Raw genomic sequence first — 17,118 nt, 5'->3', positions numbered from 1 at the left:
GCATCTCCTCGCCTTTCATGGCCTTGTTGCACGTCAGGAGCCGCCACATTCCCAGTTCCAAGTAGAGGAGGAAACCGAATCCAATTACACTTTATAGCTGGCCTAGACTACCTTGAGATTTTCTCCTCTAGCAAGAAAAACGATGCAGTGAAACAGCTAAAAAAGCCGCAGACCTCTAGGAGCCCCTCATCAGAGAAATGCTTCCCAGCACCCCAAGTCTTACAGGAAATTAAAATGCTTGTAGTTGGGATCACCAGTCACACGGTGTCCTCGTAACTCCGTTTTCCTCCCAGTCCTGCAGCGTGTTTCGGTGCGAGCCGGGGGGGGTCGGCCCCGGCTGCCCGGCTTTGGCACGGACAAAGCGTTTCCAGACCCGGAACGCTCCAGCCCGGGCTGAAGGTGGTTGCTTCAGAAATACAAAGTGGCCATTTTCTGTTTGCATGGGCAGGTTTTGCTTTGGAAAGTGGTATTTAGGCAGGGGGAAAGCCAAGGGTATGACCTAAATGGGTTGGATTGTGGCCGTTGGTTGGGTTTGTTTTTTAGAAAAAGCCCAAAGGTGGGTATTTCCAAAGGTCCTACGTGACCCAAAAGACGCCCTGTTGCAGACCAAATGTCAGCAGGGTATTGCCCTTAGCAGACCATGGCCGAGGCCGGAGGGCTGCTTTCACTTTGCTGTTGTTTGGGGCAACGGGTCAGGTCTGATGGGGATGCCGGGGGACACGCTCCCATCAAATAGCCATCCGTCTCCAAATTGCCACCATTGCAGGAAAGGTTAGAAACCAGCTGGCTAAAAGGCAGAGCCCAGAGCATGCTGTGCCCTCGCTTTCACACCAAAGAGAGACCAAAGGGGCTCCCAGCCAGCCAGATATTGCCTAAACACCCACAGAGAGCACAACGGGGAGAGAGCATCTATCTGTCCTTGCCACTCACTGTGCCATCAGCTTTTAAGAGCTACCTGCAGGGAACAGGATTTAGGAAAGGAAAAAAAAAAATCCACGCAAAAATCCAGCCTTTTGTGACTCTGAATCTGACCCCAAATTATGATTCATGACCAAAAGCGATGAAAAGAGCTTGTGGTGACTTGAACAATGAGTTTTCCAAGCAGAGGCAGTACTAAACGGGGAACACAAGACTCCTGAGAAAGCAGGAGGAATGCACTCCAAGCCTGAACACTGCAGACGAAATTTGTTGCATCATATAATCTCTTCTTGTGCTTTGAGTTTCGGCTAGACAGGGAGATACTAAGCACGAGAAAGGCCATTTCCATGAGATCTCCAGTCCAGACTGGGAGAAGCAGTCAGACTGCCAGGATCACCAGCAATTTTATTTACTTTTCTTTTTCATTGCTTTGCTAAACCCATTCTCCAAACGGAGCAACCAAGGAGGCAGTGTCAGCATAGAGATGCCAATCAGAGGCAGAGAGGAAAAAGGTTGAGCTATAAGAGCTGAAAGTTATTAGATGAAAACATTATTTTTAGAAGAGCCTGAGAGCACTGGGGTTTTATAAAACCTCCCATTGTATTGCACTAGTAAGTCAAGTGTTCGCAGCCGAGCCAGCAGACACACTCTACAGCATCTATTACCGGCGTGTTTATTTACAAAAAGGCAGCCACTGAGCCAAAGCTGAACAGAAAAGAGGAAAGACTGAAATACGGTTTTAAAGAAATACAGCTCCTTGGACTGGTTTTAATTTAAAATCCTAGGACTGGGTTTGTCATTTTCTTTTGTGTTTCACCCCCTCCTCCCCATTTCTTCTTCAAGGAATGAATTGTCCAAAACCAGCCAGGCAAAGAGGAATTTTCCTCTAGGTGTCTCTGTCCCCATTTTTATTCTCAATTTTTTCTCATACGCGCGCACACACACATGCACACGCTCTTCTCTGGCCTTCCCAGTCCAGCATCACCTTTTCATTACCACAGCTATCTATCATCTCCCACATCCCAGAAGCACTTTATAACTCAGACCTGCCCCGGCACCTTTCTCTGTGCCCTGGTGCAACGTGGCCGCCCCATGCGGGAGCAGCACGTGGTGGCAGGGGACGAGAAGCTGAAGCTGTCGCTGCCAGCCGGGTCCTGCCAGCCCAGCAGGGCCGTGGGCGACGTGATCTCATCTGGGCAGACACCTCCACCCGTGCTGTACATGTGGCTTTGCGAAACAGTTATCGCCTGCTCTTAAAAACCAGGAGGTGTGGGGCCTGGATTTATTGATTTGACCAGAAAGCCAGAGACTCACACACACACAGAGGCGCTGAGTGCTCTGGTATTGTAATTCAGGAGAAAGCACGGTGTCGTTATCATCCCATACCTGCTGCAAACCTGCTCCTCTCTCTCTCTCTTTGGAGTATTTTGCATCCGGAGAGCACACAGAAGGAGAGTAACAAAAAAGCCCTCCGGGCTTTGTCGGGGAGAAATGTGTGGTCCCAGTAACACACCACTGCCTTCTCCAGCAATGGGGGATGCTGCAGGAAGCTGGGGGAGGACGGAGGAGAACAAGGCGAAAAGGTGGGAGCAATTTTAAACAAAAGGAAAAACTTACATTAAATTATTGCTTTATTTCTGGTTCTATGAAAGTCTCTGACACGCTCCACCCTACCCCCAAGATGCCATGTCTGCCCCCAAACAGCCCAGTAAGGAGGAGAAAGACCTAAAGGGATCCTGCCCGAAAAAGGAGCCTTCCCAAGACTTGGATCTACAGAGGAGTTTCTTAGTTAAAAAGAAGTCCCCAGCCAAGGCAAGCCCTCCCCTACCCAGCAGTGTCTGGTCCCGCCACCATCCCCTATAGGTGTTCAAGGGTGGGAGGGAAAGGGAAGGAAAAACTCCAGCCCCAGTGTTTTGAGAGGTGTCCTCCCTCCAGACCATGCATGAATGAGGCAGCAGGATGTGGAGCAGACCGTAACGGAGAGGGCACGGGGGAAAAGTCAACGAAGAGATGAGCACAGGGTGGGAGGAGAGGAATTGTGGCAAGATGAGAGTTACCCAGCTCTCCTTCGCCTCTCCCCCCAACCCCTGCCTCATCGGATGCGGAGGTATGAGGGGATGGAGTAATTGAAGAGCAAGTAGTCCATTTTGTATAAATTAAAGAGTCTCCTTTGGTAGAAGGGGCTAATGTCCTGGAAGAACTGGGCCGTCATGTCATCTGTCGTCCTGGTGGTCTTGGATGAAGACGGGAACTTGACGCTCATGTCGGCCCCAACCAGCTGGAGGATGTAGTTGGCGTCTTCGGCCAAGGTCTCATACTTGCCCACCACGTCGTAGTGGACGATGCAGGGGTGGCAGAGCGAGTGCACCCGCTCCCAGTGCTCGTTGAAGGGCTCCTCCCGCTGCGTCCGTGGGTCCAGCAGGTAGTAGACGAACTCCTCGAAGCGCACGTCGTCCCCACGCTCCAGGGCCTTGTCGCTGGGCTCCTGCCGGTGCCGCCGGATGATCTTGGTGCCGTAGCGCTTGTGGAAGGCCGTGTTGTAGCTGCGGGTAAACTTGTTGCGGTACGCCGAGACCAGGCGCTCAAAGGGCTCCCGCACAAAGATGAACTTGAGGTAGCTGCGCAGGCGGTGGTTGATCTCGGGGATGCTGTACTCGGAGAGGGTGCGCAGGTTAGATGAGACATGGGCCTCGTTGGCGGGGATTTCCAGTGGGTCCCGGTACTTGCCTTGCCCTGTCAGGACCATCATCACCCGTTTCCAGTTAGTGCAAGCCACTTTGGGCACGTAGCAGTAGAGCAGCCCATGCGTGTCATCCACCACCAAGTGCCGCAAGTCATCCGGACGCAGGAGACGCCGCTTGCGGGTGTAACGGTTGCAGATGTTGCTCAACAGCTCCCGTCTCTGCTGGTGAACCGCCTGCAGTGATGACTGCTCAAACTGGGGAGAAAAAAAAAAAAAAAAAAAACCAAGATGGTCACTAGCTTGCCCAAGCTGATCATTGCCTACACGCAACACTTGGCCCACAACTGTCCCCATCCTCTCCCCTTTTCTGCGTTTGGCAGTCACCCATGTGAGATTTTTGGGGACAGCGTTGACTTTGAACACAACTTGCTTTGGTGCATTTAATCCTTGGACCTGCTGGGGGCAAAAGACAGAATAAAATGTGATGAGGAGCCAGATGAGAAGACAAGTCAAAGGGGGTGAGGAAAGAACAGGCGGTGCAGAGAGGGTCAACAACCAAACATTTGTTACAGCATCCCACACACATACTGGGCTAAAGCTCTCCCTTACCGGAGCCCGGGGGCCCATACGTGGCCCGACCCCTCCAGGGGCAAACGGCACAGCCCCTTTGCTGGCGCAGGGCCCCGCACACCTCCTGGCTGCGATGGGGCATCGCTGCGTCGCGCTGACGCCTACAGCCGCGGGCTCGCTGCGAACACCGCAGCCAGGAGGCAGAAACGTGGGCATGCGTGATGAAAAATGGCACGGGTGTGCTGCCAAGGAAAGGCAGAGGGAGGCGGGTGGAGGAAAATGGCCTTTAACACTGACGGTCGAACCCCGGGGAGCAGATGGGGAGCTGAAGGGGAGGTGGGGTGGCAGGGCATGATGGAGAGGAGCGAGGTGCTGCTGGAGGTGGTGGGGCCCTTCCTGAGGGCTGTGGGTTTCTTCTCCTGAGGGACGTTTTCCACACAGGCCAGTCTGATGCCTCAGCGCTGGTCACAGGCTCCTTTGTCCACAGGGATGAGAAGTCCACATACGGTCCTTTTTCTTTATCCTTTTTGACCCATGCATCAAGGCCTGGCAGCTGCTGCATTGGCGTCCCAGGAGCCCAGAGCCCCCTGGCCCAGATGAAACCCCCGGCTCCAGATTTGGGGACGCGACCCTTCCTGTCATGGTTTTCATCAGAAATCCCAAAATGTCATTAAAACATCTGGGGAAGGAAATTATTTCTAGGCACTCAGAAGAGGAAGGTCCCCTCCTCCGCCTGCCCACTCCCTCCCGGTTTTGCTCACGAGGTTGGGAAATTTCGCGTTCAGCCCCGAGGTCCTCGCTGGCAACCTCCAACAGCCTCGTCCAGGCCACGACCGCTAACAGCTTCACCGCCCATTTGCTAACCCGAGGTGGATCTGACCCCGCGGAACCGCTGCTCTAACGCAATGCAACGACCCCCCCATGTCGCAAGATGACGTTGGCTTCCACTTTGTGGTTGTGAAGAAACTCCCGCCGGCATCACAGGGCGCCACGACAAATGTCTGTAGCCTGCAGAGATGTGGCAACCTCAGGATGAAGGGCAAGGGCAGGCCACCTCCTCGGTCCCTACATCCTTGCTGCTGACAGCTGTCATCGCTTAGGCATCCCAAAGGACACCCTTTGCCAAACTTCAGGTGCACCCTCACCTCTCCCTGGGGGACGATAAGGGGTTTTGGGAGGCACTACAGCCTGGGATAGGCAGCGTTGTGGAGATGGGGCTTTGTAAAGCTCCTGCCAGGAGTTGGGATCCCGAGACAAACTGCCCATCCCGTGGATGATCCAGCAGGCTCATCACCTTCAGAAGGGCACTAACATCTGGGCAAAAAGCTCCTCCTGCAAGGGATGAACGACAGTTATACCCTTGGATCTCATTTCCACAAAAGAAATGACCTTGTCCGGGTCACCTTACTGACCACTTTCTCCAGAAACCTGCATGGGCAGTAACCTGAGACGGGGTAGGAGAAAGCATCCCATCCCTGCTCCTTCCAAGAGGGAGACGATAAGGGAAAATGCTCACATGGAGGAAACGCAGGTCAACACACTCTAACTGCCACCAAAAGATGACTTTGACATTGTTGGCTACTTGGATATGAAGAAGATACAGCACCTAGGGAGGTGATAATCATAGCTGAAGAGGCATTCTCATGGTACACCTCTTTGCGACACAGCCAAACCTTTCAGTAGAAATTTCTCGTTTGGATGTTCCCCATCACCTTCTAAAATTGGAAACCCTTTTTGCAAGTGCTTAAAAAAAAAAAAAGAAGCATTTTAATAATGTGATTATTTTTTTTCAGGTATTTTTCCATGCACTTGCATAATTCAAAACTATTGGACCAGAAAGACAGACAGACACTGTCTGCAGGCATGGCAACAAATAAATGTGACTACTTTTCAACAGCCGCCCACTGGAATAAGTGCATGTCTTGCAGTTATTTCAGAGCGGAATTGCTCCCTTCATTTCCTTCTCTTTAAAAGCCAGAGAAATTAAGTATCACTTTTAAGGAAATAACACCACGACATTCCAGCAGCATTAGGGTTTGCCAGCATCGTGGCCAAGGAAGTCCACATTTGCCATTTTTCCCAGAGCAAATGTAATTTGGCTGCTTATAGACATAAAAACATCAACCTAGACAGTAACACAAAGCATCGCGTATGGAAGGGAGATCTGGCTCCAGCTGCAGGGACCACCACCGTTGCCTTCTGCTTCTTGGGGGCTGCAGAAGAAGACTGCCCAGTGGACGTGGGGAGATGCAGGGCACATTTGGTAGCTGGGGCGTGTGGCAATGGCCCAGCCCTTTGCACCGGTTGGCGGGTGGTTTCCTGCAGGGAAGTTGTGGGCGAGGATCCCTCTGCAAAGGCAAGTCTGGCTGCGTGGGGGGAAAACTGCCCACCCACGGGGGAAATGCAGTAGAAGGAAACAAGCACACCTTTTGCAGCTTCAACCACAAAGCCCCAAGCTCCCATTCAGCTGCTAAGGGCAAGCGGGACACCCTCCCCGACGCCGTGTCACCGATGCCAGTTGGGCTGCACGCACTGGGGGCTGGCGAGGGCGAGCGCTCTCTGCCTCGAGCTTACCCTGCGGCAGACCCTTGCACAGGCAGGGACCCACTAAGCCCACCTGGAGGGAGCGTTTCGTCTCCCTGCCCACACGGTGCCTGGCTGCCCCTTTCTCAGCAGGTGTAGCTGGCACAGCTCAGGGCGATGGAGAGGACTGAGACGTCCCAGGATTATAAACGCCTCATGGCTGGGTCCAGCTTTATATATGTGCGTGTATATATATATATGCATATGTGTGTGTGTGTATAGCACCCAACATAGAAGCATCTCCCAATTATTAGCTCAGAAAGTGCAGCAATGATGCTCTTGCCCTGCTACGATGGCCCAGAGTTGGCTTTGAATCCTCAGACGGTGAAATCTCCCGCGTTTGCCCAGCTATGGCTCAGCCCATCAATAATGAAACCATTTGCCCAAGTACCAGCAAGGGCCAAAAGCAGTTTTTTATCAACAATTACTCCCCAAAGCGGTGTGGTCTTTTCTTTTGGACACAGCCAGAGGTTCAGGTATGGGGACCCTGGGTGTGTTTGGACACACTGCAGTGCCCTGCACACCGGAGGGGTGGAAGAAGGGGTCAACCTCCAGCACCCCACTCCCTCTTCACCCCCCATCTCCCTCTCCCTGGCCCTTTACCTGGTCACTCTCGTACAGGGCCTGGAGTGGGCTGCGACCAGCTTTCCCCTGCCAGGTAGATCTCATAACTCTGTCTTCTGCAGCTGGAAAAAGAGGGAGAAAAATCAGAGGGGTTGGGAGGGGCTGCTTCCCTCACCCTCTCTGGAGATGCCCAAGTTGGGATGAGACATCGTCCCTTGAGAAGAGACAGATCTGTTTGCCTCTGGGAGAAGATGCTCAAGCAATACTCGTCCCTCCCTCTTATTTTTTAACAAAACCTGCAGTTAGCATTCAAAAGGTCCAGATCTAACCTTTAAACAAATAAAAGACCATAAATAAAGATAACAGGTTGTTACAATTTCAAGAGCAACTGGGAACAGTTTGATCCACGTGCATTTGGGAAATGGCACTGCGTGCAGGCTGCATTGCTCAGGGAATGCCCCAGGAGGTGACCAGCATCGCCGCAGCCCCGTGAGGGGCGAGACAGCATCTGTGCTTGGCAGAGGTAAGGGGCAGATCCAACACCGGCAGCTCTGTGCTGAGCCCCCACGGGCTCAGAGTTTGCATTTCCAGGCTCAGAGACGTGGTCATTAATACACGAATTAGTCAGATGCTTCATTTGACTGATAAGTTGTTTTAAGTTCTTATTTGCTATTTATTTTTTTTTCTTCCCTTCTAAACCAGCAACATCTCCTCAAGTGTTTGAAGCTGCAGACAGCCACCCAAGCAGTCCTCGCCCCTTCCCTGCCACGCAGATTGGCTGGTTTGATTTCGGAGGTCTATTTGCAGCAGCACAAAACTGGAGGCTGGACCTGGCCAACAACGAATGCGGTGCCGGACACCCAGTCGGTGACAGATGCTCAAGTTCTCATGCTCATAAATTATGTAGGGATGCAATCATCTTCCAGGGTATGAAGCATCCACTTCAGCTGCCATCCCTTAGCCCCAGGGACCTGTTTCCAGCACAGCGTGGGCAGAACCACGTTGCCTGGATATCCCAAACCTAATGCACGGAGCCAGCCACGACACGCGTGCAGGCTCTCGCTAGCAGTAACACGAAGCAGCTGTCCCACCTCTCACCCGCCCTCTGCTTCTTGTGTCTGACCCTCTCCGTTGGCAGAGGATGCCACGACAGTTTTCATGTGAGAAGAAGGTTTCTAACCAGGGGGGTTGTGCAGCCCTGGAATTGGCTTCCACAGAAGAAATCACACTGTGAGTTTTAAAATGGAAGATGATGTTTCTTCTGAAGGGGATAATGGGATACATTGTTCAGGAGATCATGGCCTGGGAGGTTCTTCCAGTCCTCCAAGTTCCTGCTCCTACAGGGACCTTCTAAAATCTCAGCAGGATGTATACGGTGGAGGGAAAAGCATCTCTCACAAACCATTTCTGGCAACATGAAAGTTTCTAACAGAGGCTTTTTGCACAACTATATGGGGCTCTGGATCTTTTCGTTCACTGACCCTCACCAAACAAAACCAAATTTATTATACAAGCCCCAGATGGCATCTTTTTAACCAAAATAACCAGAAGGAAAAATCCAAATCCCATCTTCATTTTCACGTGCTTATATTTTGCTTAAATGAAAGCTGCTCCAAAGCACAAAATCACCAGGGTCTAAGCTAAACATTATTCATTCCCAGAGCTGTAATTAGGGGGAAATGACTGCCTGACCTCACAAGATTTCATCAGCAGCACATGTACGCTTGCGCGTTGATGGGAAATGATACTTCCTGCAGCACTGGATTGATCGAGATGTGACTCAACGAGAAGATACAGTTTCTTCCTCAATCCCCTGTATCAGTTACCCCACAGGACCGTGAAACGGCATCTGTGCTAAAGAGAGATAAGCAGAAGATCCAACGTACACAGTGCTGGGCTGAGATGCTTGTCCCAGAGGAGCCCCGTTTCACATTTCCAGGCTCAGCCCTCTGCAAATGACAGGGAACGAGATCGACCTTGAAAACTCAACTCACTGCAGCTCAAATCTGCAAGCAGAGAGCATTAAGCTCGAGTCCCTTTCCTGGCTAGGGCTGATAAACTCCTGTTCGATTTAAGACTGTGTCCCTGCTGTGGGCTGTCTGCAAGCGCCCTGCGCCACAGCAGACACCTGGCCTATATTTAGTAAAAACAATGTGGAGGCATTTGTTTTCGAGATTAACACGTGCATCAACCAGAACCTACCTTATGAGGGACATAAGCAAAGCCCCGGTGGTTCAGGCTGACCTGAAGCTGCTAGAAATGCAAATTGCTCATGTTTCCACTGCGCAGGGGTGCGTGGAAACGGCATCTCGGGGAAAGCCACAGTGCCCGGTGCAGGGTCAGGTCATGGCCCGGGACGAGCGGGCTGGCTCGGCAGGACACTCTTTAGGGTGAACAAAAGGCAAATCTGCAGTAAAGCGGGGAGCGAGCAAAGGTCAGGCAGGTCAGATCCGAGCTCTGGGCTGTGCCTTTCGACGCTGCTGAGGCAGGGGAACAAGCCTGGCCAGGGACTGCTGCACTTCACGTGACTCTCGCCAACAGCCCCAGCAGAAACGTTGCAAAATGGATTTCCTCCAGCCTTTCCCCAGCACAAGGTCTGGCGGAGAACAAGGCATCTTCTCCGGATAGCAGCAAACCCCCTGGGATCCCCGCTACGCTCATACTGTACAGGGTTCCAGAAAAGAAAGGGAAAAGAAAAAAAAAGGAAAAAAAGCTGTCAGGCTGCTCCCGTGCGGCTGGAGGAGCCCGGGAGCGCTGAGCTGGCAGGGGGAAGACGCCAGCGCTGCATCTTGACAGCTTTTGCTCTCCAAAGCGATGACACCATCCCCTGCCCGGGGCGCTCGCCAAACCCTTCAGAGCAAACGTCTGGCCCAATGGCGGGTTTTTACGAGGCTCCAACTGCAGGAATTCTCCCCCCTCAGAAACCGTCTGCTTGTGCTACACGCAGAGTCCCGAGGAGAAAAGCAAACGGGCTCCTGGCTGGGCCATGAGGATGACTTCTGAAGACAGCGTTAAACCCTGCGGCAGGGGGGGGAGATGCAACAGCTGCAACCGCGCGCGGCTCAGCACGGCACCGTGCCGGCACCGGTGCATGCGGAGGGCAGCAGTCGATCTGTGCGCCCCGTGGGACCAAAGCGTCCATCCTCTGCAGCGCTGCGGTCAGAGCGGCTGCAAATAAACGCCTGCGGCTGGCAGCGCGTGCTCAAACGGACACGAGTCCGGGCTGCCCGTCCCCAAAGCATCCCCAAAATGTCTGGGATCGCCCTGCAGAGCAACATTGGTCGTCACAGCAGAAGGCAGGCCGGGGCTGCTGCGACCTGCCTGAGCCAGTGGGAGGCTGTAGCTGGCGATTTAACGGAGTCCAGCCCCATTAAGACCAGGCTTTGCCACCTAACACAGCTCTGCCCCATGACCCCAGGCTGCGGCCATCCCCTGTTCACCATCCCTCGGCCCCAGCACCTGCAACATCTCTGCTGATACACTCCTCTCCCAGTCCTCCCCCCGTCGCCAGTCCCCGGATCCTCATCGTGCAGCTCTACGAACACAGCTCGGCCTTAATTTGAACACGAAACCCCTCTTCCCTGGCTCCTCCATCCCAACCACCTCATCATGCAATCCCACAGCGTGCTCCCATCCTGGGGTCTCTCGCCATCCTGTCCCCTAATTGCTATCCCCATCCTGTCCTCGCCTTCACCGCACACCCCAAGCAGGCAATGGCCCACCTTAGGAAGGCTGAGCTCAAGGGGCTCCACGGCTGGCTGAAATGCACAGCTGGAGAGAAAACCACACATGGAGGGGAAGGTGGGGAAAGGCTCGATTCTTGATCTGTGCCTGTTTCTTCCATCAGATCTGGGATACAGCTTGGACTGTGAGGAGGAGAAGGGAGGAAGGGGGCAGATGGGCAATGGCATTTACACATCCCTCTTCTTCCACTCGCTCATGCTGAGAGCGAGTCAATCACCCCATCCCCTGTACCGCTGGCTTAGCCATCCCTGGGATGCTCCTGGGACTCCAGGAAGTTTGGGAAGGCCAAGGAATACTGAAATATATGACACTGTTGAGGAGGGAGTATCATCAGAGTAAACTAATGGTTCGTGCTACATTTTGGCACCACGGCCCTGAGTACAGCAGGATCTTCCATCATGGCGGAGCTGCCAAGATCTTTGCATCCTGGCTTTCCTCCTGACTTTATAGCTTGTTACTGAGGTTCTCAGATTCCACCACATGCAGTGGTAACACTTGGAAATTTAGCATCGCCACAATTGCATCCGAAAGCAGGCAAGTCACTTAGCCAAGGTATATCAAGTTTCTAAAGGGGAGAAAACATCAATCCTTGGCAACTGCTGGATCACCATTTGCACAGCAAGTATCAAGACAGTGTACGTCCATGATCCAAATCCAAAATGTTTTTCACTGAGATGGGCAGAAGGAAATATCACATTTGTCCTTTGCATCTTCAAAGGATGAGGCAAGGGAATAGCAGTGATGCCGAGCAAGAGACCGAAAACCCCATGCTAAGGCAGTAACATTGACCAGAAATCACCAAATGAGATGAGCCTGAAAGGGAGCTCAGGCCCATTTTGGAGTCTCCAGCGCTACAAGTGCTTTCAGTCTTTCCTTCGGAGCTTAAAAAGGCAATGTGCTCCCTCCCTCCTTTCCCGCTACAGCTCTGATTTTAGTGCTATCCCATCCAAACCAAAGCTATTCTCTTGCAGTGGTGTGACATCAATACCACAGCAGGATCTGGAGTTTCAATGACTTGCCAGCTCTCTTTGGAAAAGGGAATAGATTTTAAAGCTGTGACTATTTAGGTGTACTAGCTGATTGCGAAGACAGCCAGACATGTGTGAGGTGAGGGAAAGACTGGATCATGACCATCCCAGACTTCTGGAAGCACCAGTGAAAGAATTTGCTGTTTTGGCTGCAGAGACTCTTAATTATGGAGGGAGGTTCTCTGCAACCACAACAGCAAATCCAGCGCCTGAGTTGAAGAGTTTGGCTAGGAGACAGGATTCAGGCAGCGACAAGCCTGCTAGGCTGACATCAGCATTACCAAGGCTTTAGAAAACAGTCTGAAGGAAAGAAACAATTAAAAGATGTGGGTGCAACTAGATAGGGGAATAAAATCAACATGGCATTTACTAAGCACAGTTTATACTCATGCAACCTAATCTGTGAATAAAATAAGCCATTTCTGTAGATCAAGCATATGTGGTAGATCTTCACCCAGATATACGTAACACATGAGATATGACTTACCACAGGAAACAAATACTGCAATCAGAGAAAATGAAGTTTAAAAGGTGAACTGTAAGGGATGCAAGCAACTGGAAAGCAGGTGGTGTTTAAATGGGAAATGCTGGGCAGAAGGCAGATTTCTAGTAAAATATCTTCAAGTTTGGCTTTGGGATCAATATTTCAGGAATGAGTTGACATCAAAATAGAAAGATACTGATGACGGACAAAGCATTGAGAAAGGCTGCCATGGCAGGGAGAGACTGAAACACCAAACACGGAAACTAAAGCTTTGTCCTGGACTAGGACAAAGTAGAAATGCAAGGGAATTTAATTTTGCAGTGTTGGAATTCAGCAGGTTCTGCTACTTCGCTACTGGAAGTGGCAGGAGGTCCCAGATGCATTAGTTCTGGGCTATCAGCTGCCAGTGTGACAGTCATAAAAAAAGGTAAATGAAGTCCTGAAACCTATCATCGGGCGAGGTATTTGCCACAGCAGCAAAAAAAGCATGAATACTACTACCCCTAGCATTGGCGACCCTCCCCTGCAGCACTGACGGCTCTGCTCTCCCAGGACCAGGGCAGATCCAGAGCTGCTGAGAAGGGCTGTGAGGTGACCAGGTGATCCCAGGACTTGCTGCCCCACGGGAGGTTTGTGCAAGGGCTGGATGTGTGTGTGAGCTGAGCCAGGATGTGACCGTCCCCCGGGAACGGGCCTCCAGAAAGGGACGGGAGGTGTTTCACGTGCAGGACACCTTCATGCCCACTCGCTCGGGTGACAGATAGGAAGAGGTTTCGAAACCCCAGTCTGGCTGAGATGCAGCAGGAGGAGTCCCAACTCCTTTTGGGCTGGAGGACGGAACTTTCAGGCATTTTCCAGGCTGAACCCTGGGGCCACGAGGAGCCAAAAGCTCCACTTGTGGTCTCCAATACGAAACACTGGAGAGGGTTAAAACCTGGAGATTCAGTGGTCTCCAGCCAAGGGAAGTGAAGAAGCAGCACGCATGGTTGCATGTGAGTAGGCACCCCAGAGGCCCCAAGGAGCTAATCCTGACCCCACCGCTGTCTCCCCGCTGCTGTCTCACAGCCCAGCTTCGCTTCCTGTTGTGTCTGCGCAAAACCTAAAAAAAGAGAAAAAATAATTGTGGTGCCTGGGCACCCAAAATGATCAGTCTGAGTGTTAATTACAGCCTGCGACTCCCAGCGGGTGAGTGGGATAGGTGCTTGTTTGTACTATAGGAAGACTCAGCTCTCCAAGCAGCCCCTCTTGGAAGGGGATGCTCTCTCAGACCAAAAAAAAAGCTCTGAACTTGGGTAAGGCGGGGTGTGAATCCATCACATTTCTGATGGATTTGTGATGGATTCAGATTTGTGATGCATTCTAGATCTGAACATAGGAAAAGGTATCAGTGATGAACTGACTGCCTGGCACACATGGCACATGTGCAGCTGAACTGCGTTCATAGGAGAGAGAAGAGTTTACAGTGGGAAGCAAGTAAGAACAATATTACGCCTTTTTATCAAAAGGGGAAGCAACACCCAGAGCTCTACCATGTAAAGACATCAGCGCTTGCTTTAAGTCAGTCACTGAAAGAGCCAGAAATCAGGACCTGGAACTCCTTGTGGGCACAGCAACGAGCTTTTCCAGACCTTGCTGACTCCTCTCCAGCACCTGCCATGGGCAACGAGTGAGTGCTTCAGTCGCAGCAGCGATGGCTCACTCGTCCCTGACTGCGGAAACGCAGCCCCGCTTCATGAAGACAGGCTTCTTGCTATTAAAATAACTGCACCCAAGAGACACGGAGAAGGATCCTGCCATCTAATTTAAGAGAGGATATTGAGACTGCGTTATTCAAAGCCAAACCCTAGCTGCAGCCACTGGCTGCTGAATCCATCTCGTTTTCGATTTTAACATCCAAGAGGGGAAAAAAAAAAAAGAGAAAGACAGAAAAAGAAAATAGAGCTTGACAGCAGCAGTGATAGATCCAGACGGTTCCTGCAGTTTACGCTCAGTTTTCCCTCCCGGTTTGATAGCAAAGCGACATGCAGCCTGGTTGGCGGCTGGACATTTCAACTGTGTGAGGATGGTCCAGGGCACGGAGGCCAAGAAATCACACGTGGAAGCAGCAGTCAAACCCCTGGGCAGTGGCCAGTGGTCTGCGTGAAGAGCAGCCCTGCTTGGAAAGATCAGAGCTATTGGGTCAAACAGGGCTGGTCTCAAGGAAGCAGTTTAATTCTAGGAAGCTCTGGCTTTTATGCTTGGGCTCGTCCTGGTGGAGAACACATTTGCTTCATTTTCACCTAAGCATGAGGGCTGATTGTTGTCTGTTTGGTTTTTTTAAAGATAGATTCTTTTCAAAACAAGAGTGATGTGGGAACCCAAACACCAAAATCCCACAGCAAACTCCAGACCCACTGACTTAATGTTGCTGAGGGTAGTGACCACTCTTTGATGGAGAAGATGACCCAATAAGTGACTGTTTGCTTTCTTGCATGCTGCATTCAGCTGTGAAAAAGTGTGGCAATTCTGGCATTCACGTATCTTCAGAGCTAAGGGAGCACCTCTGGGAATTAAAACCAAAACCCATTCCTATTTTTATTCTTACTGGAAGGTTTTGAGTTGGGAACGCAAATTTTTGGCTTCAGCGAAGGGGTAATCCAATCTACTTAGATTCCTGCGACTGCTCATTTTTACTGCATCTAAAAAGCCAGGGATATAGACAACAGAGGCTGAATTAAAATGCTAGAGAAGAAAGGAAAAGAACTGTAAGAGCCACATGCTTGATTTGCTTAAATGCATCCTTCAGCTTTGCAAATTCAGACACAACCACCTCCGCTGGGGAGCTGCAAGTGAAACGAGAAGCAGGAGGTGTAGCCGGCTGGGCTTCACCCAGGTGCTTGCCCCCAAAACTCGTTGGATCGCCCCCAAAAACTCAAGTCTGCTTGAGCATCTTCTCTGCCAAGGCTGAAGATCCTCCCCAGGCAATGGGGATGTGGGGAGGGGGGGGGTCAGACACGACTGCCGCGCGAGGCCACATGCCGAGGGGGCAACCTCACCGCAGCAGGACGTGTCCTCCAGCCCAGCCCCGCAGTGCCTCGCCGCCCGGGCAGCCGGCAGCGCCTGCTTCATTTTCTGTTCTTACGTACGGCAGACAGACAGCAGCCCCCGTCCCCCGTCACGCTGCTGTGTCACACCGGCAGCCACCTCCCGCGGGTTCGGTGGGGTTAGGTGGGACCCTGCCTCTCACCGTCTGCAGCGCCGCTGGGAAAATGCGTATTCCCACGGCTCACCGGGGAAAAGGCAACGTCCCAAATACTTCGGATGCGGGGCACAGGACTTGAGGCCTTCGTGCGGGAAATCCGGGGTGGATGGCAAACACCAGAGACCTGGCTGAGGATGCCAGGAGAGTGGCAGTGCAACCACAGGAGCTGTGCCTTTTGCTGGGGGAGAGCCAAGAGCATCAGTCACAGCTAAGAACATCGATCCCTGAATCTGCAGGACACGACGGGCCCCATTCTGCCCTTAAAAGTGAAACTGTAACGTGACGACTGCGTACAAAGACCTCAAGCAAGTGCTTGTCCTCCAGTGCAGCCCCAACCATTGCCTTTCTGGGCATGCAGGGGGTCGGCAAGAGAACCAGGGGATGCAAGAGGCATTTCAGACTTGCCTGGCAGCCTCCGGACCTCTACCAAGGGCCTGCAGGAGCCGCCGGCGCTGGGTGGGTTTGGAAAGAGCTCTCTCAGGTAGCAGACCCAAGTTTTTTCCTGTATCTCCAGAGATGAGGTTTGTCCCCCAGACAGCTGATGGGTATCTCTGCACTTTGTTTACACACCGGTGGTAGGAGATTGTGCCCCTTGGGCTCGCTCAGAGGTAGCGGTCAGCATCCATGCTCCATTCTGGCAGCAGAGCACATGCGGGACTAAGCATTTTGGGGAGACAGAGCATTTCAAGGTGAACAGCGATATTCAGATGGGCACAAGCAATGGCAAAAAGTAATCAGCTCTATGGAGAACAACCAGAAGAGATGTTTTCTGGTCTTTCCCCCAGGCCTCTCCCATGCACAGCACGGCTCCCCAAGCAGTTGCATTACAGAGAAGGGGAGAGCTCAGATATCATCCTGCGATAGCCCCAACCTTGCACAGCTTCCATGTGGTGGCTAACAGATCCCTTTGGAACGAATGCTGTATTTGACCTCTTTTGTTCATCCCGGGGCTGCGCCAGCGACTGGTAAGCAGGAGGAGTGATGGAGGGGAGCTGGCATCAACTCGCAAACTCTGTAACTCTAATATTTACAATACAAACATACATTTCTTGTTCCAGACCAACATCCTCCATAGCTCGGGAAATGCCCCGGTGGCCCTTCCCATCTTTGCTTCTCTTTGCACGGTGTTCTTCTCCCCAGTTATGGTTTGTTCAGCCTGTTCTGCCTCATGACAACGTCCTCTTGCAGACGCTCAGAGCAGACACCGGTGATCATTCCTTCCCATCAGCAGGTGAGCAGCAAGTGACTCTCCTGTGCAGGAGATTAGGTGGACATGGGCAACAGGTTGCCACCTAACACAGCC

The 17,118-nt window shown here is 52.0% G+C and overlaps 1 protein-coding gene across 3 annotated transcripts in view; it reads right to left on the bottom strand.

Annotated features, from left to right (window-relative positions):
• Nucleotides 1-2,531: 2,531 nt before the first annotated feature.
• The window catches only part of CHST13 (carbohydrate sulfotransferase 13), a 49,923-nt gene continuing 35,336 nt past the window's right edge, over nt 2,532-17,118 (bottom strand). For all 3 annotated transcript variants that reach the window (XM_029996137.2, XM_029996138.2, XM_029996136.1), the window contains 2 exons: nt 7,358-7,440; nt 2,532-3,856 (listed from right to left, as the gene is read on the bottom strand). In XM_029996137.2, the coding sequence (XP_029851997.1) occupies nt 3,011-3,856; nt 7,358-7,423 (912 nt within the window). In that variant the 5' untranslated portion in view covers nt 7,424-7,440 and the 3' untranslated portion in view covers nt 2,532-3,010. The remainder of the gene's footprint in view (nt 3,857-7,357; nt 7,441-17,118) is intronic.

This window comes from Aquila chrysaetos, chromosome 20 (assembly GCF_900496995.4).
Source record: "Aquila chrysaetos chrysaetos chromosome 20, bAquChr1.4, whole genome shotgun sequence".
In the NCBI taxonomy this organism is placed as follows: Eukaryota; Metazoa; Chordata; class Aves; order Accipitriformes; family Accipitridae; genus Aquila; species Aquila chrysaetos.
The sequence above is the reverse complement of the archived record's forward strand: the minus strand, read 5'-3'. Positions and strand labels throughout refer to the sequence as shown.